Source organism: Amphibalanus amphitrite, unplaced genomic scaffold (genome assembly GCF_019059575.1).
Source record: "Amphibalanus amphitrite isolate SeventyFive unplaced genomic scaffold, NRLGWU_Aamphi_draft 001816F_arrow, whole genome shotgun sequence".
In the NCBI taxonomy this organism is placed as follows: Eukaryota; Metazoa; Arthropoda; class Thecostraca; order Balanomorpha; family Balanidae; genus Amphibalanus; species Amphibalanus amphitrite.
Window position 1 is genome coordinate 48,883 of NW_024883309.1, and position 21,238 is coordinate 70,120.

Genomic DNA, 21,238 nt, shown 5'->3' on the forward strand with positions numbered 1-21,238 from the left:
ACCACTCTATGCTGGTGCCCCGTGTCGGCCTTCATCGACAGATTCCACCGTTTTTTCGTTTTTTTTTTTTAGCCAGCGCTCTCTGTTCAGCCACACAAAAACACTGCTACCGAGCCTTATGTCGGCGAGTTAGCAATGTGTCCCACAAGTGTCACAGCTGTGATATCTCACTGCGATAAAAGCCACAGCTGTGACAGTGTTCGAGTCAGCGTCACGTGCGTTGTCACCGGCCGTGACTCGGCGGTGACACGTCACAATAGTCAGCTGAGTGACATCTGTGACGTCAGCTGGCCACTGGCCGTCAGCTGATTAGGAGACTGGGGTAGGTCTAGTAGTCAGAGGGAAAGGATGATTGTTAAGTGCACTGTTGTTAGATGACATTAGATGTTAGATGACATGCTATTTTGAATCTGGATGACAAGTGTTCGATGACAAGTGTATAAATGACTCGACAACTCACATCAGTTCGCAATTATCACCTTACGCAAAATCGTAGCAAGGCAATGTTTCACCAAAGTTCTCCTTCCATTCCTATGTGCCTACTGCCTGCAGCCTCTCGTCAAGCTCAAAATATACATGTGCTTGATTATCGACTCGAGCAATTTCATACGGATCAACTCCTATCCATATGCCCGTTTGGCACACCCAAAACGCGGCTGCGCTGTTCAAAACCCCGCATCTCGAGTCTTAAGCACACATGATAGATAGGTTGGCATGATGACTGGCCCTCTCATCTTCACGTCCTACAAGCCACAAGGAAACATTGTCCTTTCTCTGGTACTCGTTCAGCACATACGTACCTTGACTCGCTGCTGAGGCTGTACAGAGAGGTAGAGCTGACGACTGCGGCCGGATCCGACCCCCTCTGCCGCCCCCTCGACGGCCACTCGGCGCAGGTGACGCTCCTGTGAAGAAGGAGAGATAGGACGGTGGTCAGAGGGGCGGCGACGGTCAAGTACACATGCCAAGGGTGAGAAGGTGGTTTGGATTACTTGATTGTGTAGATGTTTCGAGACAATTACTCACCAACTCTGCAGGTTATTGACTAAATGGCGACCACAAATGAGAACAAGCGTATAAAGTTTGCAATTTATAGACAGATGAATTTAAAAAAAAACTTTATTTTACACACAAGTTGTAGCTACGGAGTCATAAGTAACCATGCTCGATGCATTTGAATTGGTTTCATTACGCGAGGTAACCGAACAAAATTGTTTTCGTGCTTTGTTTTGGAACTTTGTTGGCACTGCTCGCTCAAGTCAGGTCAGCTCTAGGTCCCACACACCAACTCACGTGCAGTTCTGCGTCACTGTCCTCGCCGCTGTCCTGCCATTCATCACTCGCCGCCGCGTCACTCGTCTCCTGAACGCGGCTCAGCTGTGACGTCATCTGCTCCAGCCGGTCTGACGTCACTGGATCGGAGTCGGCCAGCGCCGAGCTCTCAGAGATGCGCGTTAATTGGTCGAGACGCTCTGACGTCACGGCGTCCATGTCGTCGACGCCGGAAAGACGCGAAAACGGGTCCGTGGAGTCTGGAGAAGGAGAGAACAGCCGATCATATGGCAGCACTTCGTGACGTCATCGCTTCCATATTGGGTACTCAAGGCAGAGGTGTAATACCGGGTCCGTTAAGTCGAGATAGAGATTAGGGATAACGATAAATGAAAAGATAAATAAAGGTACAGAAAGAAAGTCGGCCACATGGCAGGAATGGTTTACGTCAGAGCTTCCACTGTAGATGTCCGCCCCATTTTCATAAGAAGTAAAAACTCTTATCAACAAGCTACACCGCAAAGCAGTCTGCGAACGACTTCAATCCTTCCCGCTAGATGGCACTAATAGTTGCTGCCTGAAGGTATGCTGTGCCGCACTACTCGCGTCAGCTGTTACGTGAGCTATTATCTTGCCGAAAGATGGCAGCAGCGTCAAGCGGCTGAAACTATGCTGTGCCGCAACGCTCACGTCAGCTGTTGCAAGGCTTTGCCGCTAGATGGCAGCAGCATCAGGCGCCTGAAACTATGCTGTACCGCAATGCTCGAGTGACATGCTCCCTTGCTTATAATCTTGTCGATAGATGGCAGCAGCGTCGCACGCCTGAAACTATGTTGTGCCGCAACGCTCACGTCAGCTGTTGCAAGGCTTTGCCGCTAGATGGCAGCAACATCTGGCGCCTGGAACTATGCTGTACCGCAATGCTCGAGTGAGATGTTCCCTTGCTTATAATCTTGTCGCTAGATGGCAGCAGTGTCACACGCCTGAAACTATACTGTGCCGCAAGCTCGCGTCATCTGTTGCGTAGTTTTGTCGCTAGATGGCAGCAGCGTCCAGCGCCTGAAACTATGCTGTGCCGGAGAGCTTATCGGACCGCTAGCGCCCATTGGGAACAGCGGGGACGGTCCACACAGGGGCGGATCCAGAAAAACTCCAAGGGGAGGGTCATGAATCGGAGTGGTGCCCCCACCTATACCCAAAATTAAAAACTCAACGGATTTCGTCCACTTCATTTTGGTGGTGCCCCATTTTCAGTTTTTTTTTATTTTTAGTCAGTATCTTAACTCTTAGCCACAACCACATTTACCAATTGTAAGCAAGTATATATGAATGTGTATGTGTATGTGTGCATATATATGTTGTGGACGCTGAGTAGTGAGTACTTACCAGGAACGTTATCAGGTAAGCAAATCGTTGTCAGTCCGACGAACTTGACCCTGGCGTCTAAAGGGTCTGTCCTTGACACTTCAGGCTTGTCAGGGGCACCAAAGTCCTTCCAAGGACACCACAAACCTGTCAGGGGCACCTACGGCCTTGTAGGGGCGCCACAGGCCCGCCAGGGGCACCACAGGCCTGCCAGGAAGCAGGGGCACCGCAGGTCTAGCAAGTATACACGACAGGCCTGTCAGGGGCACAACGGGCCTGTTGGGCCCATGAGCACCCCTAGGGGCAGGGGCACCACAGTCCTTCCAGGGGCACCGCAGGCCTGTGAGTGGCACCAGCGGCCTAGCAGGGGCACCAGTCAACACAGGCCTGCCAGGGGCACCAGAGGCCTGCCAGGAGCACCACCGACCTCGCAGGGGTAACTTGGGCCTGTCAGGGCCCAGGGGCACCACGGGCCTGTCGAGAGGCACTTCAGGCTTTTCAGGGGCACCATAGTCCTCTCCGGGCGCAGGGGTAGCAGGGGCACCAGAGGCCTGCCAGGGGCACTACAGGCCTAGCAAGGGCACCACTGGTCTATCAGGGGCACCACGAGCCTGTCATAGCCAGGCATCTCAGGCTTGTCAAGGCCCAGGGGCACCACAGGTCTGTGAGGGGCACCAGCGACCTAGCAGGGGCACCAGTCAACACAGGTCTGCCAGGGGCGCCACAGACCTGCCAGGGGCACCACAGACCTGCCAGGGGCACCAGAGGTCTGCCAGGGGCACCACCGGCCTCGCAGGGGCACCTTGGGCCTGTCAGGGGCACCACGGGCCTGCCGAGGGGCACTTCAGACTTTTCAGGGGCACCAGTCCTCTCCGGGCGCAGGGGTACCAGCGGCCTAGCAAGGGCACCAGAGGCCTGCCAGGGGCACCAGCGGCCTAGCAAGGGCACCAGAGGCCTGCCAGGGGCACCACAGGCCTAACAAGGGCACCACGGGCCTGTCAGGGGCACCTCAGGCTTGTCAGGGCCCAGGGACACCACAGTCCTTCCAAGGGCACCGCAAGCCTGTCAGGGGCACCAGAGGCCTGCCAGGGGCACCACAGGCCTAGCAAGGGCACCACTGGCCTGTCAGGGGCACCTCAGGCTTGTCAGGGCCCAGGGGCACCACAGTCCTTCCAGGGGCAGTACAAGCCTGTCAGGGGCACCAGAGGCCTAGCAAGGGCACCACAGGCCTTGCAGGGGCGCCTCAGGCCTGTCAGGGGCACCACGTGCCTGCCGGGGACACTTCAGGCTTGTCAGGGGCGTTACAGTCCTGTCAGGGCCCAGGGGCACCAGGCCCGTGGTGTCCCTGCTAGGCCTGTGGTGCCCCTGGCGGTCCTGTGGTGCCCCTGTCAGGACTGTGATACCCCTGATAGGCCGGTGGTGCCCCTGGCAGGTCTTTGGACCCCCGGGCCTCAAGGGGGGGGGCCATGACCCATGTGACCCCCCCCCCTTGGATCCGCCCCTGGGTCCACATGATTAATTTCTGTCGAAATGCTAACAGCCAAGAGATGCTGATAGTTGTTGATGTTGTAATCATTAGGTACAAATACTGGCGAAGCTAAGAATAGATCTATTTTCTAGTTTGATGTTTCAACATTACAATAAACAACTGACCACATTTCGCTACATGTTCGTTAGAATGGAGATATTTATTATGCAGCTGTCCTACTGAGCCAAATTGCAACACGACTTAGTCATAACTTATACATTCCCTCAGTCACACTCTTATGAGTTATGGCGGTGGTTTGATTTACACGACAGTCCTGTAGGACTGTCTGTTTAATTGTTTATTGTTGGAGAGTACCTAAATAGTTCCACGGTTACACATGGGGAGGGGTGAGAAGAATATGTCAATGCGACCCCCGGGCCCGATCAATAAATTACGCCGTCCGACCACCGACAATGTCCCACACATGTTCCTTTTTCCTCGCCTTCTACCATGACTATCGTAAGACGCGGCGCCTGGTACAGCGGGCCTAGCGAGGTGATCATCCCTTTGGCGTGTTACATACTGGAGCTCATCGTCGACATGCGTGACCGCCGTATCTGACCTTCCTAGCTTATCGGACATGGCACAGCAGGCTTTACGGAATGTGGAATCTGAGTTTCCCTCACAATTTCTTTTGATTCTTTGGCTGTTTTTTATTAATTATATTGGTGGATTCGCCGATACCAAACTAACTACCGAATCTTTGGCCACCCGTAAGACATTCCGTGCACTGCGTTCACATGTTTTCTAGAAATAAAGCCAGTGGCGATAGTAATTGAAGTATAAGGAATGCCGATATTCATAGAATCCCAAATGTGCGTCCATATGTATTACCTCACTTGAAGCTCCAATTTGCCCTCGTCTACTACTCCTAACCCCGCATAGCAACCAGACTCCTCTCCCTGCCCCTCCTCATCCCCCCCCCCCCACGGTGGCTGGCACGCTTCCATTAGCCCCGCGGAACTGCCTGGTACGGTCCCACTCAAAAACGATCCGCCCGCCACGAATCGCTGCAGCTGTGTTATATTAAAATATATGACCGTGGCCAACTATGACAGAGTTTGGGATCCGTGACCGGCAACGCCAGCCACCATATAGTGGAGTTTTGGTGCTGTTCAGGTAATCTTTTCCGGGAGTTTGGTAGACTTTGACTCTTCCGGCTAGCAAAATGAGCTACATATGCGACTTAAGTCAGGTAATTTACAGACATGAAGTACTCCAGGTTTAGGAATGACGAGCCAAAACGAAAGACTTATGATACTGATATGACAAATTGGTGATACTTGTAACAGAGAGATATCGAAAATAAATCAATGCCTCTAATAGGATAAATTCATCATGAAAAGTCCAAAATCACAGTCCACGACTATGGACGAACAAAAATATGTCTATCAAAAATTATATAACAAATGCTTCAAAGCCGGGGACAGCAGGCGTGTTTCCAACCACAGTAGACGAGGTACTGCGCCACAAGTGTGTCTGCCGCGCCAATGTGTAACCGGCGCCATTCCACAGCTGTGGATGCGTCATACCGGAGACGTCCCGAACACACCGACACACAAACAGACATACGGACCGACCGACCGATCCATACAGACGCCTTTGACGGAAACAGAGAAGTGCAGGTAGGCAGAAGCCTTCGTACGGATACATACGGGCCAGGCCCCATACCTATATCATAGGTATACAGACAGACATTTTCAAAAATGCAAATTCAATTAGGCCAAAATGCAGGCACACTTAGCCATGACAGTAGAGACACATACAGACATACCAAAATGCAAGAAAAGACACCGACAAACATACAGACACACAGCCCGAGGCGACGACAGACACACACACACGCATCAGCTGTCTGGGGCGCGGACCAATCGGGAGGTGATGAGACGGAAAACAACAGACCACGGGAGCCAATCAAATCGCAGCCGCGTCCCATCTCGGCCAATCATCGATCAGACACGCCTTATTTGCGCCAATCAAACGCCGTCGCCGCCAGTGGTACCCACAGCTGTTATAAAAGTATAAGACAGATGACTGCTGTCATATGACACATACTAACCCAGCGATAAAATATGCATACCCGTCGAAGTCATAATTCATAAGGCATCGTGGCTTCTTAAAATTGGCCTTGGCGAAAAGTGCGTTGTGTTTTATTCATTTGAAACGTGCACGGCGCATTAATTTTCGAGCTATAATCCCTACTAAAATACGATGATTTACGTTATGCAACACATAATATTTCAAACTATGCAACTATTACAATGTGTAAAATGAGTCTTTGGTTTAGCACCCAGCAGCGACTCCTATACCGCAAAACAAACAAAAATTATGAAAGCCATCCTACAGCGTAGCAGCAACCAATACAGGTGTTGGTGACTACTGACTATTAAACACAATGAAAAAAAACGGAAGGTTTTACTACCAAAACCGAAAACACCACATGTCCAACGTTGCTAACCGAACACCGCTTTTCTATCAAGCGAGACATCTATCTCCCATCCAAGCAGCCAAAAATCCTACACTCCCCGTTCCGAGATTCCGCGTCCCACCACTAGCACCCCGAGGTCAGTCGGTCTAACCCGGCTGGGTCGATGTCTGGGGTACGTAGCACGCGAGCCGGTGACTCATGTCGCCTCCAGCAGCTGAGCGAGTCCTGACGTGGCCAGGAAGGAAGCTACTTAGAGGTCGTGGAAGGTAAGGAGAGGAGATTGTGGATATAGAAAGGAATAGGCAGTAAAGAATAAAAAGGGAGATATCGTAGAAGAATAATCGTCATGCTCACTATCCTTTAACAATCCAAAATTAACCTAAAAAAGGGAGATGTTGGATTTACGATGAAATTTATCTATGCATGCCGCTGGAAAGATATAAAACTCAAAGCAATAAACATGGAGGCTCTCCAACAAAATGATACAAAAGGGAAGAGGTATGTCTGACGTCATCGCTTAATGAAATTTGTCTAATGAAGATGCAATCAATAGTAAATAACATGCCCATATAATGATGAACCCACCATGAAGCGAACGCATGTCATCAGCAGCACTGAGCATCACAACAATGACCAAACTCAAAGGCGTATCACAAAGGTGTGTTCAACTGCGCCTGGACACACCCTGACCTAAGAAGGTCAAATGCGCTAGTGCAAACATCATTATCGTAGTGTAACGCCAAGATCGACACCAAAATGGTTTTTGGTTTGTGTACCGAATAAAGAGCGACGGTCGAGGTAAAGGTCAACAAGCCCATCAAAGGAATGAGTTGACATCGGCGGTTTAACGGCAAATTTGATGTAAACGCTACGTGCTTGTGAACCAGAAGAATTTAAAATTGAGTTTATCAACTATGAAGTTAAATGCGCGCAAATGAGAGGTAATAAATGAACTTGAGATTCAACCTTACCTGTTTAAATAAGCCAACCAACATAAGTGATTTGAAAACGCTGACATAGATATTCAGGACAAAATAAAAGCAAGCCTAAGACAAGTATTCCCCTTACTCACCTAATGGAGTTTATCCACTACAATCACGAGGTAGCATATCTCCATCTTGGAGGTTCGAATACCCATCGTTACCCCACTTCCATTTCACTCACAGATTGATTTATGACCACGGCCTTATATAACCAAAAGCAATCGCTCCGGTTAGACACTACACAAGTCGTCGGCCGTAATTCGCCGCCTTTGCGTTAGCTATCGCCTTTCGACTCTTATGCACCACAAGCCACTTCTCTACAGCACAACAGCACACTTCACAGACTGTTCTATAGCCCGCTCAGCTCTGTTTCACAATAACTTTTGCTTGTCCGCGATGTCCATTACACAAGTCACTCCGCCTTTTGGCCCTCACACAGTATCTCACTACGCAAGACACTCCACAATTAGGATCTTCCCTGCCCTACTATGCCAGGATACATCCAGGTTGCTCTAGCACTAGCACTTTTGCCTGAAACACTACCCTGTGGCTTTCACACTATCCCCGCGTGACTCTCGGCACTATGCCGACATGCCCTCAGGCTGATTGCAGGGTTCAAAGTACACCCCGCGGGAGAGGTAGGTGCGGCTTCAGATAACACTGATACAGGTGATACCTGGGATACGTATGATACGGACAGGGTTACCAGGGACGAGCAAGGGGAAATGGTTTATCGATGAAGAAGTAGTATGTTGACACTGACTCAGGCATGTGTAAACATATTACTGTCAATCTGAAGAAGAGCAATCGATCGTGGATTAATTTGTAAACTGCGGTTTAGATCAAGGTCTGAATGAAATTATCTAGCGCCTAAGCGGCTATAGTAACAATCTTAGGGAAAGTTATCGGTTTGTTTTGCATTTCGGTAGGCACACAATCGATCCAAAAGTGATACGACTTTAATTGATAAAAAAGGCAGACGCTATAGTGGATCAAACTGAAACAAGAGAACGTATACTATCAAGAACATCGTCCTAGTTACACAGACTTATATATGACAGAATATAGGGTACACCGGCTATAGTTCGTTTTTTTAAGTTCGACCCTCACTGTAAACATCTTTTTGGAAACAGCACGAGAATTGCTCGCTGAATTACTGAGAAAACTGGTTAGCGCACATTGTATTGGAGATATGAACAAATATTTTCAAAATACGTTTCTAACATCAATGATATTCTGTTACGTTAAACGCCGTGCGATTTATTAATTAGTTCAGTTATACTTCCTGACAAGTCCTCGATCCTTGTGGGGTTGCAAATACTGAGCTGCGAGTCTGGGAAAATGGAGTCAGGTAGAAATAATTTGGATACAATTGATCGTCTGCGAAATCATTGTGCGCCAACGAGTTTTCTCAGTAATTCAGCCAGCAATTCTCGTGCTGTGTTCAAAGAGACGTTTACAGTGAGGGTCGAACTTAGAAAAAACGAACTATAGAAAGAAGACATCTCCAGGACATGGAACTTACCCACACGTATGCAATAGGGTTGGGACCTATCTGCATGCTCTGTATGTTTTGGTAAAATAAAAAAGCTCAGAATTTTTAATGATTTAATTTAAAATCACTTTGTTAAAAAAATGCCTAGTTAGTTCAGAAATTAATTATTTGTGGCTGAAAACAACTTGCTTCTGATTGGTCGGGCTAATCATGACGTCACATGTAGGACAAAATAATATATATTTCAAATATACAGGCTAACTGTCTGTATATTTGGCGCAGTTGAGACATACATTTTCTATGTATTTTCCTATGGTAAATCGGAGTGATTGGTCGTGTTTTCAGTGTCTCTTTATTTTGCGCTGGTATTACGTGGCTAAGAAGTTTTATCAAGAATGGCATATACTAAAATGTTCCTTTAATAATGGAGCTTCAATATCTGTGAGTTTTATTGGCAAGCGAAAACTGATTTCGCTGTTATTTTATCTGGAAATTACTCATTTTTTAGGTCAATTTTCAAAATATTTTACGGGAACAAGTTGGCACTTTTCTTGATTTTTGCACTCAAATCGCGTGCGATTCAACTGTATTGGAACTTGCAAAGAAGCTTGGTGATTAATTAACTGTGTTGTTATGGCACTGTTTGCAAAGCATGGATAATGAAACTCTGCCAAAGACTTAGCTACATAGCAATGCCTCAAGTAATACGCAGGAGGGACAGAATTCAGAGTCCGATCGAGAAGAATCGGTGCAAATTCTACGAAGACCAGGCAGCTCTGATACAATAGCTAGTCGTCTCACTACTCTCACTCCATTAGACCAGCTGATTCCTGACAGCACCGACTCGGATGCAAAGATGGAGCTCATCTTCCAAGCCAGAAACCAGTTCTTTGATGGAAGATGTGATGCTGCCTCTGTCTCTGCTTTGTTGGCCACTTTGGACGGGGCGGAGCTCCGCTCCTTGCGTGAGCGGTTATTCGCCTGTCATCCAAAAATAGTTCCTTCGTTTGCTGGCCGTTCCCTGATTAGGTGCAATACGGGGAGCTGTAATCAGGGAAGTAACTTTCCATATGAAAGGGGTGCAGGTGCACCCCCGTCCCCCATCCACTAGAAGTGCACCCCCATAGGCTAAGCGGCGCCCCACACGCCGCCCCACACGATTAGCTCTAGAGCAGATGGCGAGGGTGATTTCTCGGCTACATTCCATCTCGGCGTCGTGATGCTTGTGGGCTTGGAAAGCGTCCAGTCGTATGTAGGGTAGTGTAGGGGTAGGGTTGAGTTCAATAAGGTCCTTACATTTGAAAGGTTTGAACAACTCGCAATCAGCACAACATACCACAAGTTAAATAAAAAAACTACCAAACTCCGCCCAACTAATATTAATAAACATTACAGCCAAGCTAATGGCCTAAATAAAAATATATCTCAAATCCTAACAGTTATCGCGGGTGATGGCGCCATGAGTTGCTATTATCCAAAACAGATGCAAATAAACATGTTTGTATGTCCTATGTATGTTTGTTTTAAAAACGTTGCAGCGGCGCTGGGAACTGCAGTCTTAGATCTGGGTATGTTTGGCATCTGCAACTCTTCATATACACATTAACCCTATTTCGGACGGGGAGACCTTTCAGGATTTTCTTGTACAATTGCCAAACGCCGCGAGACATTCAGCTCATATTTGGTGACTTTTCCTAAATGCTCATTGCTCAGATTCGTCGGTTGTCGACGGCTGGTGCTCTCGGGGCTCTGTTCAGTGCCGAAATATTGCGGTATTTAGCGTAGTTTGGTGTTGAAATTATATTTGCTGGAAAGAGGATTCATCAATTACCTACAGGCCAGCTGGGGAACTTTTGAACTGTAGCAGATGAAAAGTTTTTGAAGATCTTAAAATTTAAGATTTTGGCAATTTTCACTTTTAGCTGGCTTCAGTTTTCCTAGGAAGATGATTTGATTTTTTCGCGCGGCATTCGTGACGCCTAACGCAGTGATCCTCCAGTCTCCACTTTCTAGACTCATCTTTTGAAGCGACTGAAACTTATAAGCAAATACAATGATCGATCCTCAAGCTTACCGTCTAAGAATTGGAATGTTCTGTATCCGAATGAGAAGAAAATTGAAATCAGATAAATCAGATGAATTATTTCAGCATGATTCGCTCGCTTTGGGGATCGCCCTGATCCTCACACTACTTGTGATCGGAGGCGTGGAGCAGAATCCCGGTCCCGACTACACTGATGATCCTCTTCCTGGCCCTTCATTCTCCGACGTGACCTTGATGGATGTCATGGAAGCCATTCGTATCAGTCAGCTGCAGATTGATCAGCTCTCAAGGCAAGTCGACGTTTTGATGGCGGCAGTAAGAAAGACATCTAATGATGATAGGCATGCGCTACCAATACCACCACCGATGGATACCACTATGGGCAGCTCCTCGGCCTCTCGTCCGACCCAGACGACTCCATGTGACCCATCTCATAATATGAGTCCTGAGCCCAGCGCAACAAATGAAACAAAGTCGCCGATCAATTCTAGCTCGCCATCACCACCCATAACTGGCGCTGAGTCGCCGACAGTCATCCGGCAGAGAGGGAGCAGGAGTGCCAGAACAAGTTCGTTGCCGAGCGTTGGGGCGGTCATGCTCGGCTGCCAGAACGTGCGCCGTATCGCTGTGGCAGCTAGAGACGAGTTTCTCCTCGGTGGACAAGTCGTCTTCAAGAGCATCAGGGGAGGAACCGTACGCGGCGTCCTGGGAGCCCTTCACGGTGCCGTGGCTGGCTGCAGGGCGGTCAGCGCTGATCTGGTCCTTCATCTCGGAGGTAACGACTTGGCTCGGCAAAGTGTGGACTATACTCTGGACTGCATAGCCGAAGTAGTCAAAGCTGCTAAGCAAGTAAGCAAGGTAAGAGACATCGTAATATGCTCAGTCCCTCAGGATCCATCCACACCAATGAACTATCCAACCATGAAACGTGCAGACCTGAACGATGAGATCGAGCGACTGTGCCTGAGTGAAGGCATTCACTTTGTTGATCTACGACCACGGCTAAATGAGTGCAACTTTCATGGCTTAGACAGGTCCAGATTGAACTTGAACAGGGCAGGGTGCAGAAATGCTTGGCAGATGCTGGCGAGCGAGGTGACTGGTTTTTTAGACTAACGCCCGTCAGCAGAGATTGTTCTGCTTTTGTTGCTGAAGGGACTGCTGAAGCCAGAGCCAATGTCCTGTCCAACCAAGAATGTAAATCAAAATATGGACTGTCGATTGGCAACTTGAATGTGAGGTCGTTAGCGCCATCGGCAGATCTTATATCTGATTATGTCAAACGTCACGACCTCGATGTAGTGTGCTTCACTGAGACGTGGCTAAGGAGGGGTGTGCCGAATGTCCCTATTGCCAATTTAACATTAGCCAGTAGAGTTGATAGGAAACGCAAGGGCGGGGGTGTAGCCATTTACTGTCGAAGTGATTTGACTCACGTTAGGCTGACCTGTCCTACCATGCCTAGCTCAAGCCGCCTTGAGTTAACTTGGGTGAACGTGCAGTGTGGGCATAACCGGTCATTGGTGATCGGCTGCGTGTATAGACCTCCCACATATGACGGTATTAAACAGGATCTTGAGGCCCTAGAGCTATCAGTCCAAAAGTTCTTGTCAGAGGGCAAACAGGTGGTTTTGTGCGGCGACCTAAATTGTGATCTCCTGCGCCCGAATCTACCCCATGTTCGACCACTGCTTGACCTCATCAACAATACTGGGCTGCATCAGTGTGTCCACCATCCGACCCGTGTTACAAGTTCTTCGTCCACTCTTATTGACATTGTTCTTGTAAGTGATTGCTCCATTGTGACAGGATGTTACTCTGAGGATTGCATCGTATCTGATCACAACCTAGTAATTGTCAAAATGAAAGTGAAAAGGACTAGAGTGAAACCCAAATCAATCACTTTCCGAAGATGGAAAAATATTGATTTGCAGACGTTCACTAATGAGCTGCATGCGATTCCCTGGCCCACAGTGGCTAGTGCTTCAAATCCCGATGAGGCCTGGCAGAACTGGACGGACACAGTTGTCCCCATTATTGATCGCTATGCTCCGTTCGTTACTGTTTCATTCAAACATAAATCTGGATTTGGTGTTTCCTCTGCCACTAGACACCTCATCCGTTCTACGACGGCTCAGTTGCGAATTGCTCGGCGTTCTAACGCTCCGTCAGACATTGCTGTCTATAAGCATATGCGTTGGCAAGTAAAACGTGCTATTATTTTAGAACGACGAATGAAATTTGAGCACAGTATAAAAAAGAATACGTCCAGCAGAGATACCTGGGATCTAATAAACGTGACGTTGGGTAAGGTCAAACAGAGTCAGCATCTGGACAAAAACACGGCATGGGCATTCAACAACTTTTTCTGCTCGGTCGGGCAAAATATTTCCGCTAATGTGCCAGCCAGTTCATTAACTGATGACATCGCTTACGGACCGCCAAGAGTCTTATCTACTAAGTTCGATCTTCGTCCAGCTACCTTGGCTGAACTGCGGTCAGTAGTGCGATCCTTAAAGGTAAATTCGTCCTCAGGACCCGATGGACTCCCTGCTTTTCTATTTAAGTCTTTTTCTAGCAGGTTACTCATGCCACTCCTGCGGATATTCAACTCTTCCATTACCAGCGGTACCTTACCATCGTGCTGGAAGACAGCTGAAGTGGTGCCTGTTCATAAAGGTAAAGGTGATATTAAAAATGCGTCCAATTACAGGCCGATTTCGCTGTTGTGCATTGCTTCTAAAATTATGGAGAGACTCGTCGCTCTTCAGCTTAAGGAGTATTTGAGCGACTCTTGTGTGTTGTCGGACGAGCAGTTTGGATTTCGACCGCGTCATTCCGTAGAGCACGCTCTCATTGCTTTAACAGAGTCCATCAGGTCCTCTATTGATAGGGGTAATGTATGCATTTTGGTGTGCCTTGATTTGAGCAAGGCATTTGACTCTGTAAACCATCATATGCTGCTAGATAAACTCTCCCAGTACGGTATTGACCACCCCTGGTTCAAAGCCTACCTAACAGATAGATGCCAATATGTACGAGGCTGTAGTGATGTTACAGGCCTTGTCTCATCGGGTGTTCCACAAGGAAGTGTCCTGGGTCCTTTACTGTTTAACATATATGTGAACGATTTGCCTACCGTCGCTCCTGAGCCAGGTTCCATGATTCAATATGCTGATGACACCCAGGTGCTAGTGTCTGGATCACCTCACGACCTGGTTGATATGGTCGATCGTCTTCAGGTTTTGCTTAAAAAGTTAAGGACTTGGTTCTAACAAAATCACCTATCACTGAATGTTGCTAAATCACAGGTTATTGTTTTTGGTTCCAAGGTTATCTTGAAACGGATCGACCTGAAGAGCATACAAATATTTGATACCGTCGTGCCTATCAAACGGTCCGTGATCAGTTTGGGTGTGACACTTGACAGCTGTCTCACATGGAGCAACCACATTGACACAATTATGGGCAAATGTATCGGCATGCTAATCCGTTTGAGTCAGCTGCGCCACATGATGCCTTTAAAAACTATTGTCCTACTGATAAACTCGTTAGTTTTGCCGCATATGCGTTTCTGTGTTTCAGTGTGGGGAAACTGCAGTATGACTCAAGCAAAAAGAATAGCTAAGATTGTTAAATTTGCCAGGCGAATCGCGGGTCGCGAAGGCAAAAGTGTGGCATGGCGTGTTGATCTTGCCACGGAATATAAAATTGCTGCTCTTAATATTGTCCGCCAATGTCTGCTTTTTCCTGAAAGTACAACGCCTCTCGTTTCGACGCTTTTTATGACACGACAATCTGAACGTAACACAAGACAATCGGAGAACCTTGATCTTGTTGCCCCAAGAACGGAATTCATGAAAAATTCTCTTTCTTACCAAGGCTCTAAGCTTTGGAACAGCTTGCCCCCTCAAGTGAGGAACGCCTCAAAGAATGAAGTAATAAAGTACATTCTAACTAAGGCAGACATTGACAAGCCATGATTATCGGTCATATGCTCGTACTTATACAATGTATCGTTTCAACGTGTGCAATTGCCAGTGTTTCATTTGATGTCACTCGGCAGTCACTGCACTATACGTTTGAGGACTACTTCTTTGTATCAGGAGAATATTAATATGGTGGCAGTTTGAGTCTGTTCATGTAACGTGCATGTAGCATGTAGGTAACATGCATAGGTAATAGGTATGTTCATACGTGGATCATGTAAAGTGTTGTGTACCTGGTGAACTGTATGTATGTACCTACCTCGTGCCTATTTTCACCGTAACGCCCACGTTTCTGTGGTTGGTGGAAATAAATGAAATAATAATAATAATAATAATCTCAGAAAAAAATGCCGGGTCAGGTCAGGTCAGGTAACCAGAGCGGGTTTGTTGACCCCACCTCAGAAAAGTTTGCAAACACGTCAGAGTTTGAGTTTTTCACGAAGTTATTTCCTCTCATCAAGTCTTCAAAACAGTACCTGCAGTATGTGTCGTTTGTATATCTCAGAATTTTTGATCTGTGACCTGAGGTTAGGTCAGAGTCGTGACCTTTACATTGCAAGCCATGGAAAGTATTGAAATGCGACCTGCACCTCGAGTAAGCGAGTCAAAACCACCCAATTCTTTAAGAATTATGACAAATTATCTTATCTGTAATGATCCAGGTGCCATTTACTGACAGGGACACCGGAGAGGGTTATCTGAGCCGAGATCATGTGAGGTGATATCTACCATACATCAATGCTCACAATACTTACAATATTGACAATGCTTTTGCTTACAACACTTACAATACTTACGATGAGACCAGCAAGCACTCTGCCGGCACAGTTCTAACTTCTGTTTCGAAAAACGACGTTACACACATTCGCTGCCAGCATAACATGTATTGTTTGACAGTAACAAAATACAATTGACATCTGAACCCCAAACGGACCGCCATCCACTCAAATTTTATAACCCTGACCGGTCAGGGGGCGAATGGAGGTCATTTCCTGGGCATTACACTCAGCCCTTGCACAAAATATCTCACCTCACAGTGATCATTACAACAATAGCACCGACTTGATAGTGGATTTCAAAGTACTTGCATCAGCTCTCCCTGCTATTGCAGACGATCATCTCCTCAGGGTAATGTTGTTCGGGACATGAACGAAGATCGTTTTCGGAGTTTCATAAGTGCTACTGCAACAGCCTGGCACAAAACAGGACTTGTACGCTCTTCTCTGCACTTTGCCCTTCAGTATATCACAAAAGAATTGTTTAGAATCCATCTTACGCTTCTTTCACAGTCTCCCTTGCCACCGTAGGGCGTAGATAGATTGCTGTTGCTAGTAAGTTAAGGCACGGTACATAGAAATTACCTCGGTTCTCAACGCCTTAAGTTATTTTCATAAAAAAGAACAAATAAATGATCAATAAGATGACAGGAATGTAAACATTTTAATCGTAAAGTAGTCCAAATATTGGAATGAGCTTTTGCTTTTCAGCATCCTCCGATTCATCATCTTTATCATTTGAAAATTCGAGGTACATAAAATGTTTATCACGCGCTCATGTTAAGTGGGAATATAGTACACGGCAGACACATCAATTTTTGACACGAACATTTCATCCGTAAATGTTTTAGCATAATTTAAAGTTAAAAACAGCGCGAATGGCAGAGTGAAGCAAACAACATCTTTCACCCATTGATATAACATGTAATCTGTGGTGCGCCAGATGCGCCATTATTTGTCAACCGCAGAAGGTGACATGTGACGTAACAGCATCAAGAGCATCTTTTTTCAAGAACTTTTCAAAACAAGTTTCCTATCTTTCTTCCCCCATTTCTCTCAGCTTATTGATTTTATGAGGCAATGGTATGCACCATAAATTCTGTGAAAATAGTTTGATCATTTTCATGCATTCTTAAAAAATCGAGTTCCCAACCCCATTGAAGGCGCATCACCAATAGCCGAAAAAAAATGTACATAACACTGCTGGCCGTCTACGCTATGTGAAAGCCGCTTATCATGTTCACTAAGCGGATTACCTGAACAGCAATAACGTGGGTAATTCCATCAAAGATATCTCTGATGGAAATGAATATCAGCAACGGGTCAATAATGACGATCTCATTACTCTCACAGCTTATTATCTTATTACAAGTAGTAAACCCCATCTCCTGAACGTCCATTCTCTCATTTTTGCTGATTTGGTTTGGGTAACATAAGGTTATACATTTGACGAACTGATTCGCAGCTAGCTCAATGCTCCTCCACCCATTTAGAAATTATTACGCTTTCCACTTTCTCTCGCATTAACGCTATATCACCTTCCAACTAACCTGTCTATCAGCAGCAGTCTCCTGGGCAGGGCAGCTTGTAAAGGGTCTTCTCAGACTAATCAGCTGCGATTGGAGGTCTTCCGAGTTCAAATGATACCGATGAAGAGCACCTCGACCGCCTTCCTACCAACACAACTCCAAGAGCAAGCCGATAGAAGTATTTGCTATTCCGGTAAGATCAGAGACGTTCTTCTTTGGTGACTTGAGCTCAAACACTTCAAAACTAAAGCTGCTCAAACGTCTTATACTGCTTGAAGGGTTCGAGACAGGGCAGATGCTTGAATAAATTTGTGCCTCAGTTCTTCATTCCTCTCGTATCTTTTCACTCAATCCTCATCAATCCTCAAGACTTTCAACTTTTCATAGAAATGTCCTCACTGACGATTGTCACACTTCCCCTAAAAAAAAACTTCCTCCTGCCTCTTTTCTTCTTCCTTATCCCTGCTCCTATGAAAACTCCTCTAACCTATCCCGTGTCGTCCCTTCACTGCGCGCTCCTACACTCGGCGGCACCAGCCCAGCACTGCCGGCTCGGCCGATACCAGCTGCTACTGCCGCAGGTCCAACACAGTACCGTCGGGCCGGCCGGCCGGCTGAACCGATCGATATATTGATTCGACAACAGGTGTGAGCCCGTGAGCGACACGGGGGAGGGGGAGGACACACGGGGACTAGGTGGGGACTAGGTGGAGACTAGGTGGGGGCTAGGTGTATGAGGATTTGGACTAGGTGGGGAGGGATTGGGACTAGGTGGGGACTAGGTGGGAAATAGTTTATTACTAGGTGGGGAATGGACGGAACTAGTTAGACGGACTACCGAGGCGGGGACAGGCAGGGGAATAGTGGGGCTAGATAGGGCTAGATGGGTGGGACGGAATAAGTGGGGAGCATAAAGGACTAGGTAGGGAAATAGGTGAGAAAAGGCGAGGACTAGCAGGAAGTAAGTTGATAGGGACTACGTGGGGAAGTGCGGAATGGGGAATAGGTGGGGTTCGATTGGGACTATAGGCGGAGAGGGATGTGACTGGGTGGGACTAGGCGGAGACTATGTGGGGAGAGGGACTAGGTGGGGGAGCGACGGAGACTATACTGCGTGGAAAATTAGCGGGAGTAGACGGGACCAGATGCGGGACTGGTAAGACGTAACTGCGGTTCAACTGGGGACTAGTAAGTAGTGACTAGTCGAGATATTCACGCGACCAAACTTCGTCTCCGTTAGGCGGCACGGGCGGACATCGATAGCAGCGCCTCTATCGGTCACTAGGGAAAGCTGGGCTGTAGGCGACGAAATACCGGCTGAGTTGTCACAAGTTAAATAGGTTTATAGACATCCGTCTTGTGAAAAAGTTGAACTTTTGCCTTCAATATTTCTACAGGCAATTTTAGAAGTGCCTTCACATAGATTACAAAACCGTTTAAATTATTTTATTCACTTCAAGCCTTCCCTATTGTTCTTGATGATGCGGGAACTATTTCTAATTAGTGTTTCTAGCTTAGTAAAAGAACATATTGTGCAAACGATGAAAAAAGCATAAATGGAAGATTTTAAATGCAATTTTCTGTAACAAATAATGGTAAATTCTCTACACATCAAGGAAAAGGTGCATGCTAACTGATAATTTAAAGTTCTTGGGGCCAGTTGGTTTCTTCTTTTCTTACGTCGCCCCAATGGCCGCGAATACACTTGTGATAACGCCTATCGTCAGTGAGGACAAGGCAAGACTACACAAAACTATATGGTATGCAATGAAATCTACGCAGACTGGATAGGGACTAGATAGAATACAATATGGGAATTAGCTTAGAATATATATTACTGACCGGGCCGACGAAATTATTTGGAAACGAGGTTTGCAAAATTGACGTAGGCCCGAGTGCGAAGCACGAGGGCCGGAGTCAAATTTTGCAAACCGAGTTTCCAAATAATTTCGTACGGCTCTTGGTACGGCTCAAGGCCCTATATAGAAGGTAAGCTCATTAGGCCAAAGCAGCGATTTCCGTGACGTCACAGGTACGAAGCGTCGGACGGCTGTAATGCAATCCTATGGAAAATGACCCAACTTTAGGGCTCTCCCACATAGCTGCCAGACTCGACACCAAGGTAAAAATCGTATCATATAAAAGCTCAAATCAAGACGAACAAGAAACCTATCTGACGTTTTTACGTATTACTACCGGCTTAGACATTATTCAAGTATATTCAGAGCTCTGCATTAGCTCACTTTTTCTGCCGTCAATGGCACTACAAATGCCTATAGTCGGTGCACGTGCGCTTGTCGAGCGGGGACCACCAGTCGGGCGATTCGGAGCTGCCGCCCAATCAGAACGCCGCAATGCCGTGACGTCATTGGTCGCACACGACACGTTACGGAGATAGGGATGAGACAGCCCTGGGTACGGCTGAGGTCAGTAAGATTTTTCCTACATGCCGCATACCTGCTGAGTAGTTTCGACAGGTTTTGGTGACACTTTTATACAATTGTTTTGTCCATAATTTCCTAACAGTGATTGCGCTACTGCTGTGGATAAAGCTTTAAAGGAAATCGATAGAAGAAAATGCATCAAAACACCTTACTTCAAAAAGAATCGTGTCTGAAAATATCAACTCAGAATGGCACAACAACTGGATATCCAAGGAACATAATACATGAATAATTTGCCACGACATAAGAACAAGAAGAAGGCATAATATTCCTAGTGATTAACGTGAATTTTTCCAGTGTTCTTGCAAGAATCTTTTCTTTATTTATGTAATCGTACTTTGTTGATGCCCTATGGCTAAACTTTCGTGAAATACATTATATTTTCCATATTTTACATGTTTGTTTCGAGGAGAGGACTACAACTGTCAAATAATAACGCAATAACTTAGGCCCAAGGTATCAGTGGACATATCAAACGAAGATAAGACAACAAGCGATAACGGATTTCGATTACCTAGGCGCACATCTTACCATCATTTCGGCTTTGTAACCAATACAAAATATTTCAAAACCCTTGATAAGCAGAGCAGATATTTTTACACAAAAAAAATAGTTTTCTAATAGTACGCGGCAAATATCATGCAATAATGATGTCAAATATACATTCCCTGTCAATTATACCTCTGGGCTAATGCGATAAACTGTAGTTTAGAGGTCATTGCCCTGGGCAGTAAACTCGGGCAGTAAACTTTTGTTTCCTGCCCGGCCTATCAAATAGCATGGCATTTTGACACCGACAGTTTCTTGGTCATAGTTTTACTGCCCGGCTCGTGCTGTGCTTAAGACATACCCCGGCGTGTAGGAAAGGGGTGTCAGATTCGGCTGCCGTGCTCTCTTGAAACGTTCTGACGTCGACAAACCAATGCCCCCCCCCCCCCACAATAGTCCCATCGTCAAGTGGGTCGCAGGTCGCCACACACGAGTTGTCGTCAGGCAGTGCAGCTAAAGCTGTCGCCCACGCGAGCTGTTATTTTTGTCCCCCGAATGAGCGGATCTTCGATCTGTCAGTTCGTTGGCCCGAGGATGGCACTCGGCCACAGAGCAGGTGATAACAGGCTGGCAAACGACTTGTGATAGCAATTTGGTAGAAAATGTGTGGAATCTATATTGGAAAACTCCTTATATCGCAAGTTAGACCTGCACTAGTACTATGCTCTCTCAAACCCGAGTGGTTTCCAGGCATCTTAGTTGACCGCATTTGTAGCGTTTTTTACCCAACTTCTATCGGTATCGCATGCCCTGGAACTCGATCCAGACAGTACTCTAGGCCGTTCAAAGTTGGAAACAGAACCTGATTCTTGAGCAATCCAACATTTCAACAATCC

At 46.8% G+C, this 21,238-nt stretch overlaps 1 protein-coding gene across 1 annotated transcript in view; it reads right to left on the reverse strand.

Annotated features, from left to right (window-relative positions):
• LOC122375314 (tyrosine-protein phosphatase non-receptor type 13-like) overlaps positions 1-21,238 on the reverse strand; it is a 72,230-nt gene that overhangs the window by 14,905 nt on the left and 36,087 nt on the right. Inside the window, exons 9-10 of the mRNA XM_043354625.1 lie at positions 1,294-1,532; positions 801-905 (exon numbers count right to left, since the gene is read on the reverse strand). Coding sequence (XP_043210560.1) covers positions 801-905; positions 1,294-1,532 — 344 coding nt within the window. The remainder of the gene's footprint in view (positions 1-800; positions 906-1,293; positions 1,533-21,238) is intronic.